This window comes from Pavona decussata, unplaced genomic scaffold (assembly GCF_977016875.1).
Source record: "Pavona decussata unplaced genomic scaffold, jaPavDecu1.1 SCAFFOLD_233, whole genome shotgun sequence".
Lineage (NCBI taxonomy): Eukaryota > Metazoa > Cnidaria > Anthozoa > Scleractinia > Agariciidae > Pavona > Pavona decussata.
In genome coordinates, this window is record NW_028145638.1 from 1,945,131 (window position 1) to 1,970,196 (window position 25,066).

At 39.8% G+C, this 25,066-nt stretch overlaps 2 protein-coding genes across 2 annotated transcripts in view; both read right to left on the reverse strand.

The window, feature by feature from the left end:
* Positions 1–39: 39 nt before the first annotated feature.
* Positions 40–15,093, reverse strand: LOC146458330 (protein tweety homolog 3-like). The gene is made up of 15 exons (XM_085090596.1): positions 14,930–15,093; positions 12,902–13,071; positions 12,163–12,274; positions 10,826–11,028; positions 9,579–9,674; positions 8,735–8,807; positions 7,915–7,993; positions 7,488–7,543; positions 6,776–6,841; positions 5,423–5,542; positions 4,894–4,934; positions 3,097–3,186; positions 2,799–2,843; positions 2,153–2,252; positions 40–1,855 (listed from the first exon to the last, which is right to left on the reverse strand). The coding sequence occupies exons 1-15, from the start codon at positions 15,065–15,067 to the stop codon at positions 1,628–1,630; spliced, it is 1,617 nt and encodes a 538-aa protein (XP_084946722.1). The 5' UTR covers positions 15,068–15,093; the 3' UTR covers positions 40–1,627.
* Positions 15,094–17,626: 2,533 nt separating this feature from the next.
* LOC146458331 (protein sidekick-2-like) overlaps positions 17,627–25,066 on the reverse strand; it is a 37,148-nt gene continuing 29,708 nt past the window's right edge. Inside the window, exons 28-32 of the mRNA XM_085090586.1 lie at positions 23,862–23,987; positions 22,690–22,869; positions 21,662–21,799; positions 20,625–20,739; positions 17,627–19,987 (exon numbers count right to left, since the gene is read on the reverse strand). Of these exons, the coding sequence (XP_084946712.1) occupies positions 18,721–19,987; positions 20,625–20,739; positions 21,662–21,799; positions 22,690–22,869; positions 23,862–23,987 (1,826 nt within the window). The 3' untranslated portion in view covers positions 17,627–18,720. The remainder of the gene's footprint in view (positions 19,988–20,624; positions 20,740–21,661; positions 21,800–22,689; positions 22,870–23,861; positions 23,988–25,066) is intronic.

Sequence of the window (25,066 nt, forward strand, 5' to 3'; positions counted from 1 at the left end):
ATGTTGAGGACTTGTGAATCAGCGTTAACAAAACAAGACTTTACAAATAACAATCTTTTATTTACATAAATAATTTCATTCCTGCAGAATATAGAGTGGTTTTCAATTGAGTGTCGAAAGTAATTTCGCATTTGCTTTGGTTTTGCATTACTACGCTCTGTGATTGGTTAACAAAACTCGCGCTACTTTCTCAACCAATGGGAATCCAAACCAAAACCAATCGTGTTTACGCTGCACGCGTTTTCCCGCGCTTGGCGCCGGTTACATGTATTGCTTCGAATTCTGATTGGCTCGTTGTGTTTTATTTACATCTGCTTCGACTGGCCAGAGTAATTACTTTGGTTTTGGTTTTACGACACTCAATTGAAAACCACTCTATCCAGTGTGAATAAAACATTTCCTTTTTCTATATATTTTACTGACGTAAAAATGTACCCTGAGAATTAAAAATACCTTATATGCAAACTTTATAGTAAAAGTACTCAAACGCCTCAAAAACAATTATACTTTGCAGGCAAATCGTACTTTTAATGTAAAAACTAAAATGTTAACTGTTTGTAAATTGTTATATATTATTGACCACATAATCTTTTGTTTTCGATTTGAAACCTTAAATATATAAATTATACCAAGAATCGTACCAATTATTCTGTGCAAATACTCTCTAAAATACTTCATCTCTCTATAACCATAATGATTGGAAACATAACAGAAACTTCGTTGTTTTACTTGGGGCGTGGTTTTCAAAACTGCGTAGCACTGTTTTGTCAGCAGAAGTGGCTACCAAGCGCACACCTTTTCGCTGTACAAAGCAAGTTATAAAGGCTGTTTTCGATTTATTGTCCAAAGGAATTGCGTTGCTTTTGTCTGGCATTTGCCTCGCCCGTCTCTTGCAATCATGGAGAACACGCTAAAATATAAACTGATAAGGTTAAAATCGCACACCCAACCAAACGTAGAACAGTTTTTCTCGCGCTTTCTGACTGGCTGTAAGTTTTTTGCTCTCTGAATTCAGTTGGTTCGTCGGTATACCTGCGTCGACTGTGATTGGCCGCATGTGCTAGAAAACCGATGCATTTTTGTATCTTCAGAAACTGAAACTCAATCCTTATAGGGAAGTTACACCTTTCTGGTCTCGTACAGAGCAGTCCCGTTAGAACGAATACATTCGGCTCCAAGAACTGCATTCTTTACATCAGAGAGCAGCCTCGATTGATCGAGGTCACAGAGTGAGGTCATTGAGCGTCATTTGTACTTGGTTTGTTTTACTTTTCCACGCGTCGCGATTGTTTAAAAACATCACCACTTTCGCGACCAATCAAAAGTAAAATCGAAATCAATCATGACTTGGTCACACGCGTTTTCCCGCGCTCTGAGCCAGTACGCTGTCATTGGCCAGAGTATTTACTTTGGACAGTTTAAAATTTTAAGACACTAAATTAAAAACTGATCAATCCCAATTTCTTTAAGAACGCAGCAACGGTCAAAGTCTCCTCAAAATTGCCTTTTTAAACCGTACAAAATGCAGTGGTGTATCCGGACTTTCTCAAAGCAGCTCCTCTATGCCACTGTATGCTGTCTTACGCCCAAGCCCAGCCTGGTTCTGAGAATTTCCATGGCCTCGTTTTCAAAACGCCATGCTCGTGATCTGTCCTCTCGAGCTTGGAATGCTGGGATTGGAAGGTGCAGCATTCACTGTCGAAGAGGATGCTGGGTGTGTCGGAGGGGCGCTTGGGTTGGTAATGTTGGGAAAGGAATCTCGTCTATGAAGGACTCCACGATTATAGTGTCCACTTATTCCTGACTCCTCGCATGAATGGAATTCTATTGATGATCGGTGATTCATTGAGTCGTACTGCGAAAGAAAAAATACAACACAGTGAATTCACCATACGGCGAAAGATGACGGCTGTATATTTTAGCACAACACCTTGCAAACCTTACACAACCTAACATGTCCAATTTGTCGGATCAAGAAGACAACTAATTCTGGTTTCAACAGACTCCTTTTTCATCACTCACCTTTCACGCAAGAATGCGTGCGATATAACGACTTAGGGCTTTCACGGACAAGGCGAATTGTTTTCGTCGACGCTTTCATAATGAGGTTCAAAGTAACTCGGAAATGGACTATTAGCATGAGAAGCCTCACCGTGGATGGCGGAGGAGCACTGGGAATGAGGGGAACAGTTTCCATTCGATTGTTCTCTTCCGAAATGGACTGGTAAGGAGTTCCAATGGGTGAATCTGACCTGCAATAGATGGGATATGGTTACTGACGTTTCGAAAACCTGAACTGAATTTTTAAAATTATCTTCAAAACCAAGACCAAAGTTCACGTTTTCGCACCCGAAACACAATTAGCTGCTGTGCAAGACAGCGGTAGTTTGAAAGAATTAACTAAGAATGTTATTAATAATCCAAGAAGACAAAACCAAGGAAATCGCTAACGTGAACGAGGTTTGGAAACGCGATCTGCAAGTGCCTTAATTAGCTATATAAAGTTCTAGTTAACTCTTGAAAGGACTGCAAAACAATCGTTTGTTCTCATTAAATCCACGAAGGAAAGGGGATTTTACCGAAAGCGCGAATCGCCGATACAATGGATTCACGCGCGCGAACCTTCCCCCATCCACCGCGTCTCACTTCCTTTGATTTCCTCGCTCGCTCGAGGAACGCGCGTGTTTGTACAACTTACGATGACTAACGCAGAAAATAAGGACTGTTTTGTAGCCTATGAATTCAGTTCCTTCGCATGCTTGTTTCACGTACAAGTTTAACAAATTTGTGTTACTTACCCACACATGTCTAAAACACTTCGTCGCTTTCGATGCTTTGGAATTCTAAGCAACAAACAAACAAACAAAACGAGAAAATGAATGAGAGAGAAAGGACGCCCTTGTAAAAGAGAGAAAACAATAAACAAATTTGGCATCAAAACGACGTTATGTCAACTTTGGTACCAAAGTTAAGATGTCTGTGACTGAACTTTGAATGGAACTGTTCGTAATGGTTACACTATTTCGTGATCAGCTCGCCACACTCGGATGCAAGCGGTAGGATTCTTAATTATGTTGATGTTACTCAGTAGCTTACCTGAGATATATTGGCAGAACTAAAGCTAGGTCGATGATGAGTAAGACACCAATAATCAGCGTAACTAGAAGGAGTTCAGCCATTCCCAGCCTGCAATAAGACATCATACATCGTGTTTCATGAAAAACATTATTCATATATCTCAGTTAGTACTTAAACGCGCGGTGTGATTGGTCAATTTAGCGCGCCGTATTTCACTGTACGGCCCGCTTAATTTGAAAGTTTAACCGCAGAGATATAATAAATGTATTACTAACCACGTTTTCTCAGTCCGTAACTTACAGTAAGGACCTCGAACTCGTTCAGCAAGAGGTATTTATCATAAAGGCGCTGTTACACTGGGCAATTTTTCTTGCAACTTGTCTCGCAATTTTATTGCCCCTTTGCAACAAAAATTGCCCGTATCTTTGCCCAGTGTAACATGCCCAGAAATGAACATGTCTTGCAACTGTTTTGTTTCCGTTACCGATGCGAGAAACAGACCCGACTTCTACTTCTCGCAACGATTGCGGCAACAAAAAATTGCGAGACATGTTAACTTTAGGGCATGTTACACTTGGTAACGATCCGTACAACTTGTATCACAACAAAATTGCGAGGCAAGTTGCAAGAAAAATTGCCTAGTATAAGAGCGCCTTAACTCTCAGTGTAGCTTACTGGCTTCCAAGAGACTGACACCTAATTTTTTTATCCTTGAGACAGTGGATGAAATCTTTAAGAGTGATCAAGCAAGGTTTATTGTAGAAAGTGGCAAGAAATTATCCTATCATTCAAAAAATTCAGGAACCACAGGGTGCCCCTTTGCGGATTTTAGAGGGCCTGTGTTCACATATGAAATTCTCACCCACTCAGGACCCCAGGCATCTCACAGATAACTTAAACTGCACGTTATTCCAATGGAAGATTAAATTTATAAAGAAAATACTACAGGTTTGAAATAAAGACTACCAAACAGTTGGGAAATGCACGTAATATTTGAAAGAGCTTTTGAAATGTTTAACTTCTCTGTGATTGGAAAACTGACTGACTGAGTAAAATATTGTGCACTTGATTTGATGTACATGTACAAATTTCACGAGGCAAAGGACATAAAATTGCAAGAGGCCCACAAAACTACAAGTTCCAGAATAAAGCCTGATGATAGATTTTGTTTTTTTGTTTGTTTGGTTTTGTTATGGACGGTGCCTACTATTGTCACTACGCATACGTTCTGCGCATCTTGTGATACTCGGGTTTCCTATGGGTGGTGCTTACTAATACAGGGATATTTTTGCGCGGTGTAAAACTATGCAGAGAAAGCAGAACTTAGCACGTGCTCTTAGTATCCAAAAATAAAATTGGGGGTAACCATGCATTTTTCAGAGATAATAAAGCTTAAATTCGGAAGAAAATGCCATACATTGCTTTGTATTTTACTGTTTTTTAGAATAATTGTTGCTTAATTATCTCTAAAAAATGCGTGGTAACCCCTATTTTTCTTTTTGGATTCCAATAACCCTTGCTAAGATCTGCTTTTCCCGCATAGTCATTAACCGCGCAAAAATACTTCGGTATTAGTAGGCACCGTCCTTAAGTTTGTGTTTTTTTCCAGTTTTTCCAAAGTGCATAACATTTAACCAAGGATAAGACACTAACAATGGTTTATTTTTCTAAAAGACGGATCAAATGTGTACCTTTTAGAGAAATTCTACCCTGTCCTGGATGAGCGTAACTGGGGTTTGAAAAACAAGGTCTCTGGGACTGTTGCAGCAAGCCCCTTCTGTTTGTACAAACTTCCGATAAAAATCTAGTACTTACACAACGCCTTCGCAAACAAAACAATGGGCACTCTGAAATTGCTGTCAAAAAAGTAAACAAAAAGATTGTCAGAAAATTACTCAATACAGCCTTACAGTGTCAAGTCTATTGCGTTGTTCTATTGTCACGTTTATTGGGTTGTTCCTGTTGTCAAGTCCATTGCGTGGGTCAAATCTATTGTGTTTTTGTTCTATACCAAGTCTGTACTGTTGCCGTTCAATTGTGTTTGTGCGACATATCTCAAGACTTGGCACACCATCCCATAAGGTAAGGTAAGGTCAAGTTAAACTCTAGCCTAAGTGGCCCACACGGCCGGAGCTTAGCCCGGTTTCTATAGCATGGAACAACTAAGAGTAATACTTCTCCCCCCTGGATGGGATGCTAGTCCATCGCAGGCTTATCCCCAGCACTATGTCATTATTACCGATTTATACACCTGGGTGCAGAGAAAAAACTTGGCGCAAAATTTAATACGAGAAGGATTGTGTGACGACCCTAATAACGGCTGTGCAGAAGACTACAACTTTACCTGATGTGCATATTTACAGTCTAAGTTCTTGGTGATGACTGACATGCTTGTTTGCGTATCTTGCAGCTCATCATTACATTTGGTCAGTTCGTTCTGACATTCCAAAGTCAAATTTAACCCCTGCAGAGATAAGAACATTTTGATATATACAAAAAAAATGGCACACCGCAACAGCTACAACAACCATACCGAAAAAGATGGTGACTTCTACATTTAACAATAATTCTTAGTGTATGAAAACCCTAAAAACGCTCATAAAAATGCACCGTACAGGGGAGAATTTCACAAAAAGTATGACTTCCTGCAATGTGCCTATTAGCTGTCTTACGTTCGCAAGGTATTGCGGTAAGATACACCACCGCCATCTTTTTCCTTACGGTGAATAAGGAGTTTGGACAATCATAATAATTATTCTTCCTTTTGGGGGAAGGTAACTTCAGTGTATATTACTGCGCCTTTCAATAACATAAAGACTCTGAACGTCAACCTCAAGTAACGAATGTCGTGTTTTAGGCCCGGTTCAGACGCCGAACTTTGCATGAGCCGAACCTAATACCTCGAATTAAGTACATGAAAAGTTCGGCGTCTGAATCAGTTGAGAACGGCTGTTTCAATTTGGAACGGCTCAGCCGTTCTGTCCGCCTGGCTCAGCCGGGAATTTCGGCTTTGGAACGGCTTTGATTCAGACGCTGAACTTTTCATGATCCGAACCTTATGCATAAATTATTATAACGTATTTCAAATAAATAAATAAAAAATAATTATAAAAAAAACGCTAACATTTCGATTGGTTTTGCTTCAAATAAATTAAGTTCGGCTACTTAAGTCCGGCGTCTGAATCAAAAAGCGGGATTTTCGTGATTTGGGCCGACCTTAACTTGAATTAAGTTCGGCTCATGAAAAGTTCGGCGTATGAACTGGGCCTTACTGCCGCAATCATAATTACGGCAACAACAGGCTGGCCGCAAAAATAGAGAAGCCGACAAACTGGATCGAAATCCACCAATCACAGCGCACGAACTTCACCTTTTGAACCCGTCGAGTCAAACGTTTTTATTTTCTGAGAGGTCCGCTGCAGTTATTGAAAGTGAAAATCGTAACGGTTGGTTAAATCTTGAACTTCAGAGTCCGCATGTTATTGAAAGGCGCAATAATGTGGTTTAAATGTTATTTTCCTTTGACTCAGATAAAAACAACATAACTTGGAACAAATCAAAACAAAATCAATATCGTGGTTTGAAAACAAACATTCAAATGACAACATATAATTATACTGTTCCATGTAAGGCAGAATTTTGTTTTATTAATAAATGCCATTATCACAGTAGCTGTAAAACAAAAATTTGTCCCTACCAAATTCATCAAATCTGAAAATAAACTCAAAGCTGTCTCCAAGCTTCCCTGTGCTTTGTCAACATACTACAAGAAAAAGACAGCATTTGAGGAGACAGGTATTTAGCTCTCTAAACATTAGCAAAAACTGTTAGCAAAATTGCTGTTTAAAGTCGCTTTAAACAAACCAAGAGACAAGTAAACATCCCAGAAGAACATCACAAACCTCTGATATGAATTAATGAAAATGAACTCTGCTTCATTTAATGTCTGCTATAGCTAAAAATATCACAAGAGCGTTTTGAAATAGCACTCTACATTCCTTTGGATTCATAAAACAGTTTGTAATAATGTCGAAAAGACAATAGACTACAGCAGTCCCTTTTATTTCTTACGGATAGTAAAATGGCTGATGGTGATTTTTATCCTTGCTCTGGTTGTAAGTGATAGGAGGATTTTAATCCTTGTTGTTCAGTCTGCACACTGTACTCCTGAGGGTCCGCTGTGGTACCAGTTGGTTGTAATGTGCTATTATTTTGATCATGGGCATCCATGCCTCCGAAATTTCTATTACATTATCCCTATTGAAGTTAATGTTTCTGGCTGTCCTTTCTGATCTCATACAATGTGTAGTTGCGATTGTCTTTATGCATATTTGCACTAAAAAATCTACATGTATGTCATACACTGTTAGTAACTATTAACAAAAGTGACTAATTTCATTTACACCAACCTTTTGGTACGGATTGTGTTCACCTCTAGGGCATTCCATGTAGTATCTTAAAATGCCTACAAAATGTAATGAAGCATGTTTAACAAGGAGATAATTTTAAGATTTTGGACGTGTACCTTTCGAGCATTTCATTTAGTTACTCAATGCCATGTACTGCAATCCTGGGCAAAACTATTAAGGAGCTTTTGGCAAATCAACTTATTTCGTCATTACATTCATATCTCAGCAATTTAGCCCTCCACCTCTCCCCTTTATCAATGTTGTTCTGCGGCCGAATGAGGGCTAGGCAATCATCCAACTGTCAAAGAAACATAGCACGAGGAGGAGGGGGAGAGGGGAGGCAGGAGGATTAACTACTCTCGTGTTGGTGTTTTTTTCAAGCACGATGGCAAACTAGAAGTCCTAGATTGTAGGTTCTTCCTCTTACCAGTGTTTTTTAATGCAGGTTGATCACGAATGTAGTAATACACAGTTGCTTTAGGATTCACACAAAGGTCAGACATTCCCTAGACAAAGACAACATAACAGAAACATCAACATGAAAATATGTTCATTAATGTTCAGTCACTTGTTTAAAATGACATTCTGACTATTGTTGGTCATTCAGGCAAAAAACTAAAGACATTTATACCATCTACTGACGTTCCACAATTTTACATGACTCTGATGATACCCTACCAAACATCCTACCAAAGAGTCCTTCTCTGGACTACACTCAGCCGGATGATCATCATGTACTTACAAGCTGTACTTATTACTCAATAGACCCTTCTCCAAAATGGTGGCAACAGATTTGAATGAGTTGAAATTGAACTGAATGAAAAACTGATACCAGCGCTAGAAAGAGCACCTTTACTTTAGTAACCTTGCAAAGTTTCAGCATATTAGGTGTTACATCAGCTTAGGAAATTTAAGATTAAATTTGACAAATTTGCAGACATTTGTATTACTAGGGGTATACGTCATACCCCAGTCACACAAACTTCTGTAAAGTTTTCATTTTTCAGCTTACATTTTCTCAGCTGATATTACACCTGATATGCTGAAACTTTGCAGGGTTACTAAAGTAAAAGTGCTCTTTCTAGTGCTGGTACACATTTTTAATTTTAGCTTATTTGAATTTTTGGCCACCATTTTGGAGAAGGGTCTATTTGGAAGACGGTGTTGGTTTTAGTGGAGCCTGGAGGAAAACTGGAGAACCTGGAGAAAAAAACCTTGGAACAGGGACGAGAACCAAATTAACTTACAACTGCTACAGCCAAATCAATTCCTGCACCTGACCAGACCAGGAGAAGACTAAAAGTTCCGAGTATCATTGCGCTGGAAATAAAATAAATAATATTTAGTAACTACTGTAAAAAAGACATGAATAAATAAGCAGACAATGACTTATCAACACTGGACTTGAAATCCAAAGGTCATGGCTTTAATTTAGCACTCTGATAACCTAATGGACAAGGGTACTGAGAAGGTTGAAGCTTACCCGGATGACTGAACAATTTTAATTTCCAATCTCTTGCCACTGCCTCAATACCCTCATGGCTTTCACCCTGCTCACCAGTTACATTCCAAATAAATCATGTGGGTTGCCAAGGCTGTTGGCTAACATGAGCCTGGTAGCCTGGGGTGCCCAAGAAAATGCTCTGGGTGCCTAAATGTTTTGAAGCAGCACCTAAATTCTTGGTTTTGGGCCTTGTGGGCTCCTTGAAATTTTTCGTAATAGGCAACAACCTTGGACCCTAGCTAATTAGAGAGCTTGCTCGCCAGCTAGAAGCAAGCAAGCAAGCAGCAATTGGAACTGGCAACTACACATAGATGGATAGTTTAATGATCACTACATGGCAGCCCGAGGGCTGAATTGCGTATTTACAATTAATAAAATCGATAAAAGGTACATATAAAACTAGGTACAATAAATGTACAGTAAAGACAACTGCCAACTTTGGAAAACAACTACAGCTGCACATGTACACTGATCATTTTCTATCCTTGGGTACAGCTGGCTTTCTCAAAAATTACTGATCATCTGATATCCCTCTCTAACCCCCCCCCCCCCCCCCCAGTAGTGGGCAAAAAGTGAAGATAACTTACAGCACAAATCCACATCTGCTTCCTCTTAACACAGCATAGATCATTAGTAAGCAAGTCAGGGTACTCAGGCAAAGCGTCCCAAATGTACTCCACCACCTGCAGTGAAGGACAAGAGAAATAAATAATTTGTTTAAGCCTCTTTTATTTGTAACATTGTGCAACAAACTACCAATTTCATGTACATGTAATAACCATTGTACATTTCTGTGCTTAGTGACCTAGCCTTTGGTTGGAAGTGAGGCTGACATTGTCTCTGTTTTGATTCAAACCTCTCCGCTTTGATTTGATTTGCACATTTTAAGCACTAAGCAGTGGTTTGTATCAAAACAAAGTAAACTCCAACCTCACATCTACTACATGTAAAAGGCCAGAGGTACTTTCCATTTAACCAAAATTTTTGGTTGGAAAATTCAGAACCTTTTCTGTGTCAAATGCAAAGGCTTTTTTTCCAGTCATTTCAATCTTGATCTAAAAACGTTCGTGGTGGTGCAGTGATGGTGCAAGAAGACAACCAAATGGAAATGGAAATTTTGTACAAATGGAACGGTAATTTCTGTTCCAACCAGAAAAGTAGAGTACCTGCAAAGGTTGTCCATTTGTTCTCGCAAATTTCCGTTTGATTTGCACATGTATATCATTTACATTCAAACCAGTAAAACCAACGTCAGAGGCCCAAGGTCACTGAGTGCACAACTGTAAAATGGACTATTACAGAATGAAGACTAGAATAATACTGTCAGTTTTAATTTTTCTGGGCTAGAGTGTTCACGTGGATAAATTGCCAACCCTGTTACTTGAATGAAATAATGGTTGTAAAAATCAACATCCCAGTAACTGGGATAGCCTACTTCCTACTCTCTTGCATGGTACTGTACTCACCTGGAAGTGAAATTTGACAATTTTTTACACTCAAATGTGGGGAAAATATTGATAAGGATTTTTTATTTCAATTTTCATATGACAAAAACATTGATATTGATCAAACAAATAAAAAAAATTCTGTCACATACACTTTGAACAACCATGCCAAAATGTTACAAACTAGTGATCTATGAAGTAAACTCACACTGACAAGGTACATATCAATCCTTTATCCTTGCATCTCAGAACTCATATGTCCAGGCTGAATTTCAAGACACACGAATCAATTCTGAGGATCAAGTTGTGACTGTCAACTTAATTACATTTGAGCAGTACAGTAAGAAACAAATCCTTATTTTAATTTGTAAGCACATGCATCCCCTTACCTGAAATACTCAATGTCTTGGATATATTCTTCAATAGGTGGTAGATTAACTTTCTTTATTTTCACCACTGTAGTGACAATATCACCAATGTATCCCCTGAGTTTGTCAATAACTTCTTGTCCAACAAGCGTGATGCCGGTGCAGCTTTTAACATCAATGATGTTGCTGTCCAAATCCACCAGGTCATCCTTTATGGAACTAACCTAAAATGAAAATTAATATTGCAAAGCATTGATATCAAGGAAAAATGAGTTCAAACTTAATGGTATACATGTATTATATTACACTCTATCTGCACACTTGTAAATTAATATCAAAGAGAAATCTAGATAGTAATAGAAATCTTTTTGTCCATTTTCATTTCATTTTATTATACTTATTTCACTACACACATTACAAAAACAAAATAAAAGCGGAAGAAAAAAAATTACAGATAAAGTGATGGGGAAGCCTTAGGAGAAACCATAGGGCTTACAGTATACACTGTAAGGCTTCCTCATTATATTGCAGTGCCGTTCCATTACATGTACATGGTAAATTCCTTCTTTGAAACTACAAATCTAGAAGCAAGTATTATAAAATTAATATTCCTAAGTACCACAAAACTCTTTTTTAAAGAATGAAGACAAGTGAGCATGTTTGACATCATTCAGTTGCATTTAACCCTTTAACCCCTAATATCAAAGAACAAATTCTCCTATCTTGTCCCCACACTTTTCCTATAAAAGTACTGGGGAGAAGTAACGTTTATTAAAATATCAAGAACATTCACCTTGGGTGATCATATCCTTAATTCTCATGACCTCAGGGGTTGAATAAGCATTGATATTAGAAGGAGAAATTTGATGCTGATCACTGTTACTTCCATCACCTGGACTTATGAAATTCTTTTAATTAAGGACAGTGCCTACTTTTGTTACTGTGCATACGTTATGCGTATCTCGAGATACTAAAGTTTCCTATGGGTGGTGGCTACTAATAGAGGGATATTTTTGCGAGGTTTAAAACTATACGGAGAAAGTAGAACTTAGCAGGTGCTCTTGGTCTCCAAAACGAAAATTGGGGGCAACCATGCATTTTGCAGACATAAAAAAGCTTCAATTTTGAACAAAATGCCATACATTTCTTTGTATTTTACTGTCTTTTAGAATAGTTGTTGCTTAATTATCTCTAAAAAATGCATGGTTACCCCCAAATTTCTTTTGGATTTCAATAGCCCTTGCTAAGATCTGCTTTCCACGCATTGTCATAAAACCAAACAAAAATACTTCTTCATTATTTAGTAGACACTGTCCTTAATTGAGTGCAATCTGCTATGTAACATTACAACTGAATACCTTAGATTGTATTTCTATCAGAGTGTTGTTAACATTGTCAACAGCCTTCAGTACTCCTTTCACCCCTTGGTCTGCTGAATCATTAAACACAAAGGCAGCAATAACAAATCCACTGAAACAAAGAGTAGAAAATATTTTACAAGGATGTCAACAAGGATGCACCTACAACTCTTAAGGCAAACCATAATTTGTTCCGAACAGTTACATTGTAATTTAAGACCTTGAAAACTATGTGCAGGTACTTTTCAACAAGCCATTCACTTCAAGATCAATCACTTTATTTATTATAGTGCAATGTGCTTTACCGTGGCCACCCAACAAACTTTTTTTTACATGTTAGCCATAAAATACAAAATGACATGTTTTTGATAATTCGTTGTTGCGTCACTTGCCTGTTGGACTTTGCAAGGAGGCATGACCGTTTATCAAATTTGCGTATCCTGATTGGCTAACTTGTAATAAAAGTTTGTAGGGTGGCCACGGTAAGGGGCATCCCACTGTAAAAACTGGACCATTGTAAATGTATACAGTGTAATACAATTCCAAGGATTTGATTGGATTAGCAGCCATGGCATATGAGCCATTATTATACCATGCCTGAAAACTAACAACTATTAAATTGTCTTCTTACCAGTTCTCTTCACTGACATTGTCAGCTGCTACCTGAAGTGATAGACCCATACATGTACATACACTTTAAAAAGCAGATCCTAATGTTACAAAATAATGGGCCACCAACCTGAACAAAACCGATACTAATAGAACGATGCATCTAAGGGCTATGACACATTTTTGCCTTGGCCTGTGCTGTTTGTCACAGGAACACCAACTTGCGATGAAATGCACACAGAAAATGAGAAATACCAGTCCACCAAACAGACATGGGCCACCAGCATAGAGGATAAGGACCTGTGAGTGAAATAACAGAAAAATACGAGAATAATATGAGTGCTTTCCTATTGTAAGAACCGGCCAGTCTGTAAATCAAATGCATCATTTTGAAGGGATGGTGTTGCAAAATCTTAAAAAATAATCACTCCAAAAATGGTACGCGCTATTTTCAAGAAATTTGAAGGACTATAGGATAAAACTTAGTTATCCTTCAAATTGGTACATTCCGTTTACGAACTGACTGGTCTGGCCAGTTCTAACAAATGGGAAGTGCCCTAATTTAATTAAGTTACATGCACTTTTCAGAGTTCATACTAAAAAATGTGGTTGAAGATACATTGGTCTGATCATGGTGATGTCCATGTCCCCAGTGCAGTGACAGAGGATTGGTTCAAAGGCAGATTGATGCTAATGCACCATCAAAAGTTAACTAATGTTTTCATCTGGCAAACATAAAAACTTGAATGCGGTTCAAAATGCAAGTTACACATGTATCCACTCTTTGAACAACTAGGGCCAGACCACAAAACTGGAAGCATTCTCCCATATACTTTTATTGAACAGTGTCATCCATGGATTCTGTAACATCCATATCAAAAGATGAAGATGACAAGTCCAATGTAGCATTCCAGAAAACAATAATGTCTATACCAACTCCACAGTCCCTGCTCCTCGATCGTCCCCCCACCCCCCTCTCCCAACCCCCAACAATCACTGGAAAGTTCAATAGGGAGGAGGGCCTCAATAATCAAACTTTTAGGAATTTCCAAACGGGTGAGGGACTACAACCCAAGAAACAAGAAAACAAGAAACCTTCTGTGGGATGGGTAGGCTCCATTGGTAAATAAAAAAGTATGAATAATTATTTTCTGGAACAATGCAATATCCAGCTGGTTGCCCTGATACAGTTTGTAGATGCAATCATCTGAGTCAATAAAATTATCTTGTTGACAGCCAGCACAATAGATATTATTGCAAAAGTTACTTTAATATTTAAGGCTCTTGCTGGTGGTCCAGTTGGGAGTTGAGGCTCGCCAATTTTTCTTTTCGCCCTATACCCCACTTGAGAGCATGTTCACAGGCGAAATCTGTGACCTCCCATGTCATTACCTGGCACCCAATCAAAATTATTGACCTAACTGTTCGTGAAATATATCTCACTAATTTTGTTTGAGAGCAAAACCTTTTTTGGTAGCCACCTTTGCAAAGGATTTAACATGGCATCACCGATAACTTTTTTATCATATCTCTCAGTTAGTATGTGCGGTATGATTGGTCAATTTTGAGGGCCATATTTCACTGTACGGCCCGCTAAACTTCAACTAGTTTCCTTTCCTATACACTCGATCAACCTCAGAGATATAATAAATATCTTACTAACCTCGTTTTCTAAGTCTGCACTGTTTTTTTCCTGTTGATTAATATGGCCAGCATGTTCTCTGCTAGTAGAGGCCTCTTTTCCATTGTATTCGCTGACTTGACGGGTGCAAGGAAAAGAGACCTCTGCCTTGGGTCGAAATGCTAGCAGGGAAGCATGCATGCTTCAAGCTTGGGCCATAAATCAACGGAAAAAAAACTCTGTCCGTAACTTACAGTACGGACCTCGAACTCGGTTAGTAAGAGATACATGCAGTTATTTTAAGCTTAATATTCACGAAGAAATTTCAATATAAAATACACACTGTCAGAAACCATGTACTATCCCCCGATCGTTGAAGGAAACTTGAGGAATGCTCAAGTTGATAATATCCCTACAATCCTGTAATCTATACACAACAAATTAGACCGCATAAGTAAACACGCTTCTGCTCGCAGTACTCGTGCGAATTTCAAAACATTTCTTCAAGCTCTTGTAGACATCAAAATGTTTTCATACCTGCTGATAATCTGAAAGCGTGGGAACAAAAACCGAAGAGACGTTGTCCAAATCGAAATTATGATGTGCAAAGGAATGGAAGAAATCTGCGATCTTCGGTGGAAAAGAAAATTCCCCAGCACTGCAGTTCGTCGCCATTACTAATGTAGTCCTCAGTCTCTCTCCGATGGTGGTGGATCAGTGCGCGAGAGACGCACGAGTGAACCTTCCGACCCGCGCGAGGGCATCACGTTGTCGTTAAATTTAGTGAGGGCAACATGGAAAAGCGAGGACTCTGGGTTTAAAACTGTAAACACCAAAGTTCTTCGGCTGGTTAGTAAACTGTCCAAATCTCCGCTTCTCTTTTACGGTCTGGGAGGTCCCCGCGTTCCTCGTGGCAAATTCGCACTCACTGTTTTTGTTTGTTTATTTGCTCCCTGAAGAAAAAACAAAGTGAGCTTGACTGCGTTCAAGTCCACAGCTGGTACAAAACGCAGGTCACTGAAGCTATGCAAAGTCTCATGGATTCTAACCCGCGATTACGCTTTTTCTGTTTTTTTTTTAGATCACCGGAGGACTTGGGTGGGAGAGGGTGTCTGATTGCTGGTTACATGCCATATGGACAATCATTGGAACTTTTTTAATGGTACAGTAAGTTGCTCATATATGGTAGATTCAGGGGTAAGTATCACGGAAATACGGTGTTATATCAAAACTCCCAAACATTCTTTCTTTTATCAACAGAAACCTAAAAGTATTGCTCCAATTTGTTGTAGATTCTCACCCCAGTGTACAAAGACTATCGACGAGTGCCTCTGGCCACAGATGGACTAGGTTAGAATGGACTGCAACTTGAAAAATGTTAGGCTAACTGTTGTCAAGTTCCCGCGTTTTCGTTTCCAAAATGCAATAGAGCAGGTCATGAGTTGTTCCTTCAATTCAGTTGATTTCTTTTTCTTGATGTTCTAGAATTATTTTGTAACTAAGTGAAGGTGTTGTCACACCATTTTCACGATAAAAGGTTAAAATCCCCGTTATACTTCCTCTTTAAGGACGGTGCCTACTTTTATTACTACGCATACTTTCTGCGCATCTCGAGATACTCGAGTTTTCTATGGGTGGTGCCTACTAAAACAAGGATGTTTTTGCGCGGTTTAAAACTATGCCGAAAAAGCAGAACTTAGCAAGTGCTCTTGGTATCCAGAAAGAAACTTGGGGGTAACCATGCATTTTTCAGAGATAAAAAGCTTCAATTTTGAACAAATCTTCTTACATTTCTTTGTATTTTACTGTTTTTTAGAATAATTGTTCCTTAATTGTCTCAAAAAAATGCGTGGTTACCCCTAAATTTCTTTTTGGATTTCAATAGCCCTTGCTAAGATATATTTTCCCCGCATTGTCATAAACCAAACAAAAATACTTCTTTATTAGTAGGCTTAAGGCGTCGAACGCACCACTAAAATCTCTGATTACTGGAAGTGATTTTAATGGCGGGAATTGCAATGCCGCAATCTGGAACAAAACCCTGGAACCTGTACAGTAAGAAACAATGCAACACGGGAAAAAACGAGAAAACGAGACACGATCACGTAATTTATTTTCAGGCGTATACTTAGTATTCCTTTTATTTAATACATCTTTTTTTCGCAATGATTAATCAAATCACGAGATTACCGAACCAGTCCAATTCTTGTCTCCGCCTCGAAACTTTTTCCATTCCCAAGAAAATAACATTTCTGCAAATTAAAAGAGCGTTGAACGACCAAAAACTTTCCAACGTATAGAGACCAATAAGCTCTGTAGCACTTGGTACGTGAGAATAGCGGAAATTTTGAAGAGTTACTCGGCCATTTTACGTCTTTCCACACTTCGTCTGCTTTCGCAGGTTAACCTCGTCGGAGTCAAGAAAATGAACTAGGAATCAATTCATTTCAAGCCTAATATTAGCAAATCAGTCAACGCACTGCATCAATTAACATTCAAATTAACAGCAAAAGCCATCTACAATTACGGTGATCTAGTGCGATCAAATTCTATTAAAACTGAAGAGCTGAAGGCAAAATAAATAATCTACTGCGAGTTTCCGTTTCCTGTACCTTGTGAATAAGGTTAAAATCTACAGTAAAACGTCAAAATAGCTTTCTTTGAAAGAATATGACGTCGATCGAGGTACTTAAAAAATCATGACGCAAAAATACGCGATGTAAAATTAATTTTGAGCGCACATGCGCAATCACCCAAGTCCACGCACGCTTAACGCAAACTTTCGTGAGAATAAATTAGCCAATCAGAATCCAAGGATAGCTGTCAGGAAGCCAACTGAAGTTCACTCGCTGCATTTAGTTGGTTTCCTTGGCGCTATCTACGAACTCTGATTGGACAGTCTATCACCAAAAGCGTGCGAGTTATTTAAGGTGGTTACACTTGTCCGCACCTCGCTGTAACTAACAGTAATTTGGGTTAACACAAAGTGCCACTATCTTGAGTCAACAAGAGTTCAAAATCTACGAAAAAACATTGTACCTCTAGCACTAATTAATTTGAGACACTTCTTACAGCGTCTCGTTTCGTCTTGAAGGTCGCTAAATCACGTACCAAGATCGTCAAATTCGACTCTGTCAACTAAAACTATTTACAGCTTAAAATACACCTGGCTATAACACGAATTATTGGGTATACACTATTTTAAAAGATTATTAGAGAAATTTAACGAACGAATACAAAAATACGGCCTTTATAATACTGATGATATAAAAATACTGCTATATACATCTTACTAAACTCAGTTATATCAAATATAAAAACAATAGTCAACTTTTTACATCGTCTACCGTAACTGGGACTAAGAAACATTACAAGCCACAGTAAAGCCCCGTCTACACGAGCAATTTTTATATGGCAATTTTTATGCGCCCGTATAGATGATGAGAAATGACCAATTTTTATGTGACAACTGCATTTGCCGAAAAGCTGGCGTGTTAGTTTTTATGTGGCAAATAAAAATTGCCACATAAAAAAATTGTCCGTGTAGACGAGATGCCACATAAAATGTGACAATTTTTTCAACATCATCTGTAGAACCCAGTCCCTACAGTCCCTAACATTTTCGTATCGAGCTTGCTTTTTGCCTTTCCATGGTCATCTCCGCTGTGCGAAATTATTACTGACGCAAATTAACAACAAATATTTGTCGAGCCATCTACACGGGCAAACAAAAATTGCCACATACAGTTGCCACATAAAAATTGCTCAGGTAGACAGGGCTTAAAGCACGCTATTCTTACACGCACAAAAAAACTGTATCTACAAGAACATGATTATTAAAAAAGTAAAATTTGGGTTAAAAAAAACTTGGACGCTGCCAATGGAACGCCACAATTTGTTTACTTGATTCCTAACTTATCTAAAAACTATCTTACAGATGTAAACTGTTGAAAACGTCTTATTGGGAATATGTCGACTATTGTTCCCTTTCAAGCAAAATATGCCTACCTAAGACTATATTTTTTGTATACAACTGTTACTTACAACGTTACGTATGCCAGACTCTCAGGAACACAACAAACTGCTTGTCTGTCAGCCTTGGTCAAGAGTTGATGTATGTTTCGCGGTTCTTACATTTGAAAGCGGAGATAAACCTCTAACTGACAACTCAAATGAGCGCCATCCACCTTGAGCGCCATTTTGAGTCAAAGCTAAAAACGAATTTCGATGTGTGTCCACGTTAAAGAGGTGTCCATGCTTTGAAAGTCACATTTAACCTCGAAAATGGATTTAAAAACGTTAGCGTCATCACCCAGTTCTCTGAAGTGTTAGACAAACGAGGAATAAGAAGAGATGTGTGGTTCACTAGATTGGTAGTTTTCATTATTATAAGCGTTCATGTCCAAGTACATAACTGGAGGATTCCTCCTTTCGTCTGATTGATCACTGAGTCTTGGGTCTCTACTTGAACCATCGCTGATTCTTGCGTCTCTACTTGAACCATCGCTGATTCTTGCGTCTCTGCTTGAAACATCACTGATTCTTGCATCTCTGCTTGAACCATAGGAAGGTACAGGGGATATTCTTCCACCATAAACCGGGTCTACTGTATGATATGAAGGTGCGGGAGATACGGGCGTAGAAGGAGAAGGAGGACCACGTGGTCGTGAATTTGGAGAAGGAGGAACGCGAGGTCGTGAAGCTGGAGAATGAGTAACTCGGTACCCCGGTTGTTTTTCTGGTACATGGAGGCTCGAAAGTTGAGGTCGTTTCCTCCGTCCAGGCTCTTCATCGTACTGAATTCGTGGATTACCACTGGGTCCTATAAGAGTTCTAGTATCACGATGGTCGTTGCTACTGGACGACGCCCGATCCGAGTATTTCGAGCTTCCGTCGGAATCTTGAGGATTTCCGTCAAACTCGAGCGCTCGACGGAAACTGCTACTTCTCGGTTCTCGTCTGCTCCTGCGCTGAACTTCCGTCTTTGGTGAATACGAGAAATTACCATAGCTCGGTTGTGTCGGCGATTGCGGTGGCGAACTACTATCGTCGTTGTAGTCTATCTGATCCCGTGACCTTCGTATAGGACCCGTGGGTCTCGATACCCTCGGAGGTGAATAAGGTTCGTCGTGGTCCCGATAGACTGGTTTCCTTTGTTTCTCCTCGTAATCACGTGACATGAATGACGTCACAGCCTCGGGAGGAAGCTGAGGTCGTTGTATCCGATCCAAGTGATCCGCAGATTTTGCCATGTATCTGCGGCCGTCGTAAGCCGGTGGTCCGTCTCGCTGATCCCTTGGAAGTGACATGACTGAGAAAGACTTACGACCTCTAGTGATAGGAACTTCATCGGGTGCGTCGGATTCTTCCGTCGTGTGCCCGATAAGATTTCGATTCCTGGTATGGGCCTGCGTCGATCTGGGTCGGCCTAGTGAGTCTCTCCATGGCGATTGGTTAGGATTGTTCCCTAAATGGAGGTCAGTCTTGCGTTTGTAAGTAACTTCCGACACCCCACTGTCACTATCGTCCGATAACTCCACTTTAGAGCCCACGCTACTCATTTCATCTTCCGCCGGCTCAGTGTCTCGGTAAGTACTAAGGAGAAAAATGAACTATAAATCAGCAAAAAGAGGGGGTAAATAAAGAGCCTTATGACCGACTGGCTGGCTGGATGGCTGGCTGGCTGACTGACTGACTGACTGACTGACTGACTGACTGACTGACTGACTGACGAGCTGGCTGGCTGGGTGGCCGACTGACTGACTGACTGACTGACTGACTGACTGACTGACTGACTAACTGACTTGGCTGGCTGGCTGCTGACTGACTGACTGACCGACTGACTGACTGACTGACTGGTTGGCTGGCTGGCTGGCTGGTTGGTTGGCCGACTGACTGACTGACTGAATGGCTGACTGACTGACTGACTGACTGACTGACTGACTGACTGACTGACTGGCTGACTGACTGATTGATTCATTTATTTGCAGCGTAGGCTCTACAAAATACTGTGTGTATAACACAACACAAACGATCACCAAGCGGGAGGGGGGACAAGCTTTTAAATGTACAATAGGCCAAAACTGAATTTACACTGACTACACACATGTACAGAAAAACAAACAAACAAACAAACAAACCTAACGCCTGAATAATATAAATAGAAAAAGATTTCATTTGAGTGAACAAGAGGTTTGGGGTGAACGTAACCTAATGCTATCATAGCACATACATTTGAACATTTGGAAATGTTCCACTCCTAATGGTTCCGTTCCTTGAGCTTCTCATCATTTCAAGAGTGCTCTGGTTTGTGGACATGCCTGTAGATGACACGTGCTCTTCCTCGTCTAGAAAATCATTTAAAATAAAGCGCCATGAATATAACATATTTCTCTAAATTATACAAAAACTACACGCAACAGAAAGAGAGAATACCAGGACAACGGCCTTAGTGTTAAAAATGAGAAAAGAACTTTACAGAAACAGTTACCTTGTTGCGCAGACGAGGAAAATTTTGTTGCAGAAACATTTTTTTTTTGTTTCTCGGCAGCAAACGATGTTTCCGCAAAGAAGGTTTCGACTTGAAAATAAATAAACCCCACTGGGGACTTTAACCCTTTGAGCCTCAGCAGTGATCAGCATCAAATTTCTCCTTGTAATATGAATGCTTATTCAAACCCTGAGGTCATGAAAATTAAGAATCTGATCACCCAAGGTGAATTTTCTTGATTTTTTAATAACGTCTCCCTAGCACTTTTATAAGAAAAAGGTGAGGACAAAATAGGAGAATTTGTTCTTTGATATTGGGGGTTAAAGGGTTTTAATAGAGCTTTAATTTACGGTTCTCAGTGCTGTGCATACGATTTGCAATGTCGAGGGAACGAAGTCTATGGCACAACAAACAATGTGTCACGTTATATTAATAAGCATTCAAATCGTGTAACCTCCACAGCAAAGCGATAAACCTAGGTTACTAAGGCGTTTTCGGGCGGCGCGCGAATCTCTTTTAGTCGTTAAGTCGTAGGCGCCATGTTGAATTTTCACAATCTTAGGGGGTTAGGGAAAGGGGGCGGGGAGGGGGAAGGAGAGAAAATCCCCTTCCCCTCCCTCCCTCTCCTTTTTCTTTTGCCCGGCCTAATGCCCACCCTGTTGGTTGCACTTTCTTCTCTCCCCAGTCTTCCCCTACTTTTAACATCCAAGATGGCGGCTATTGCGCTTAACCAAAATAATACGCCAACATTGCAGGCCAACTAAACTACCGATACTTACATTTCCTTCGGCGGTAACAGATGAAAATGAAACCCGCGATCAGGACAATTAGGCAAACACCGAAAAACACCATCAGTAGAATGAACCACCATCGCTTGTAGTAGACTTGTGAAGATGCATCTACATTTTCAGGGTCACCTGAAGCAACATAAACGGAACTTTTTTCAATGAACATGGATGGTAAAAAAGGTTACAGTCAATCCACGTCACGCGTGACCTGTAGTTTTGAAATTTACATGTCAGTGTTGAACATCGCTAACGAGATTTCAGAGTTCCCGTAGAAATTTCCCTATTTTATTGACGATATAAAGCTATGAATTTTTCTTTACACTATAACATTAAGTGTTTTAAGAATAACAATTGTTTACCAAGTATTTAGAATCTCGTTGGCGATGTTCCGTTTGGCCCAGCCACTTTGGCCCAGCTCGATTAGCTTGCTATTTCTAAGTGGCTGTGCTCTCTTCCTAGTAATTTTTCTTTCTTGCATTTATGTTAACACTATATAATTTCTGGGCACGAATAAAGATTGTTGTTGTTGTATTGTTGTCTAGTTTTTCAGTTAATGCGTCTTTTTCGGAAAGATTTCCAGAGAAATGTTCAACATTCCATTCAAACGTCGGACATTATAAAGAGAAATTCAAATGTTCATTTCATTCTCGGACATACTGGTCACGGGTAACGTCGATGGACTGTAAGTCTGCTTCAGTCGTCATTAGATTCCTTTTCCAACAAGGGTGGTCTGTTGCAGCTGTTCAGATGGTGGGAAGCGACGCGAAGAAAATTTCGACTTGTGCGAATAAAATAATAAAGGCGGGACAAATATTGCAAGCGGAAAAAAAGGGAAGAGACTTATTCAGTAAACCTACCCACAAATTCTTTCCCACTCACATCACTTAAAATTTGATGTCCCTAAGTTTCTTGCGGATCATGTGCAAAGTTGGAAATGCTGGATAAGAGAATAGTCCAATTTCGATATAGTGTCTCTAGTTCTAGCGGCAAAACATTTATCTTCAAAGTTAACAACTGACCTGTGAAGACTTTGTCTGATGGTTCAGATGGTTTGGAGGCTCCGACCTCGTTCCAAGCGATGATTCTAAACCGGTAACCAGTGTTGGGTTTGAGGTTGCCCAGAGTGTAGTAAACATACGATTGATTCCTTTTGGTTTCATCTGGACTCGCTTGCCAGTGAGTCGTGAAACTAGGAGAAGCTGGAAAGGTCAAACAGAATTAGACAGTGACAATTTAAATGGCTATATGAGGATGTGTGACGTTAGCATCCCTCGCAGACGCTCTTTTGGTTCGTAACGCAATCTACGCCAATCGCAGGTCGTTTCCGCAGACGTCTCTTTGGGAGGAAAGACTGCGTGACAAGCCAAAAGAACGACTGTGAGGGAGGCTAGTGTGACGCCTCCCGCTGCATGGCCCGCAGGCGTGGTATGAGAAACAAAACGAGAGAAGGGAGGGAGGGGAGATAGGGTAGAGAGGTAAGGGAGGATAGGGAGCCGGGGGAGGGGGATTCCGAGTGCGAAGAAGGTGGAGAGAGCATAAAGCACAGAAAATCATTCGCGTTCAATGCGTTACTTCTGAAGAAATTCATGATCAACCCCAGGTTTAGAAGAGCAAACTCAGATAAAGTGAAACCCCGTTATAACGGACAACTTAGGGATAGTTCTTTATTCATTTAAACACGGTAAAATCCATCAGGAGTATAAAAATTAGAAATAACCTAACTATCGTAAACAAAATGCAAAAACTAACTAAAACCTGTTTTTCATGAATGCCGTGTATACTCTAGAGAAAAAGTGGGGTTGATTTAGGTAAAACGTGCGGTTGGGGACCAGTCAAACTGTCCGCAATACAAAGGTGGCCAGGTTTAATAGGCGGCTGCACTCTGTAACGTGGGTTTCTACTGTAACTAAAATAATACCATAATTCGCCTTATCGAATGACAAGCCTGTAGCTCTCGGACTTCGGATCGAATAGGAAATGAGATAGTTTTTTTGTTTTGTTTTGCGGACGAAGGACAACTGGAGAATCCGAAAGAAAACCTTTGCAACAAGAACAAGAACCAAACACATGAAATGTAGCGTCCGATTCAGACCTGGGTAACGCTGATAAAATGCGACCACCTTGACCCCTGCTTCTATACCTAGAAAAAGGACACGATTTACAAGAATCAACATATACATGAAGTACTTACCATCCGTTTGGGACTGGATCTCAAACTTCTCAAATGGGACATTACCACTGTCTCTATTCTCCCACATGATCACGGCTGTGATAGATCCCGGATGTACCACAGGTCTACCAGGCTGCTTAGGTAATACTGCAAGAGAACAGGTAACTTAGAACAAGTAATAATCAAAGATTAGGGAGTGCGTTCGTTCGATCCCAGTCTCTCCTTTGCTAAGTTGGTGATGATGTCATCTGCCCCTGCAAAATCTGCGGGGGATGCCAGATACGCGTCCCAAGATCTATTCATTCGTTCGTTGATTGATTGCCCCATCCAATCTCGACTCCAAACGCAACTAGGAGTGCGTTCTTTCTACGTCGAACGCAATAATGTCGGATTTGCCGTCTTAACGCTTAGTTGTTTTTCCCGGTTGGATTTCAGGTTTTCATTTCAACTGATCACCAACACCACTGCCAAAGTGTACTTTAACTTTAACGTTAATATTTTTCTATTATTTTACCATCTTTCACTAAACGAAGATGGCAACAAGAAAAGAAATATACATTTACCAAACGCTTTAGTAAACAACAAATGATTTTCAAACAATAACAGGTATACTAGCAAGGTGAAGGAAAGTTTGACGAGACAAGAAAACTAAAAGCAAATGGCGGTGTATTCAGTTCAGAAGTTATCAAAGCACGAGTTTAGGATCGGGGAGACTGGGGGAATGACAAACTGTTTTGGAAGCACGGCACATAGGAGACTATTTTCTCTCAAATTTATTATGGACGATGCCTACTAATACACAGGTATTTTTGCGTAGTTTATGACTATGCGGGAAATGCAGTTCTTAGCAAGGGCTATTGGAATCCAAAAAGAAAATTGGGGGTAAACACCCTTTTTTTAGAGATAGTTAAGCAACAATAATTCGAAATATAAATGAATGTATGGCGTTATTTTTTCCAAATTTAGCCTTTATTATCTCTGAAAAATGCAAGGTTACCCCAAATTTTCTTTTTGGATACCAACAGCACTTCCTAAGTTCTGCTTTCTCTGCATAGTTTTAAACCGCGAAAAAATATCCCTGTATTAGTAGGCACCGCCCATAGGAAACCCGAGTATCTCGAGATGCACAGAACGTATGCGAAGTAACAAAAGTAGGCACCATCCTTGATTCAGTGGAAACACGGAAAAAATAGTTGTCAAGGTTTATTGTAGTGTATTAGTAGTAC

Coding starts and splice junctions, on each gene's coding strand:
- LOC146458330 (XM_085090596.1), bottom strand. CDS start 15,067: ATGGCGACGAACTGCAGTGCTGGGGAATTTTCTTTTCCACCGAAGATC. Junction 12,275..12,901: donor TTAGTATCGGTTTTGTTCAG/GTTGGTGGCCCA, acceptor TCTTTGTTTCAG/TGGATTTGTTATTGCTGCCT. Junction 3,187..4,893: donor TTTGTTTGCGAAGGCGTTGT/GTAAGTACTAGA, acceptor GTCTTATTGCAG/GCTGGGAATGGCTGAACTCC.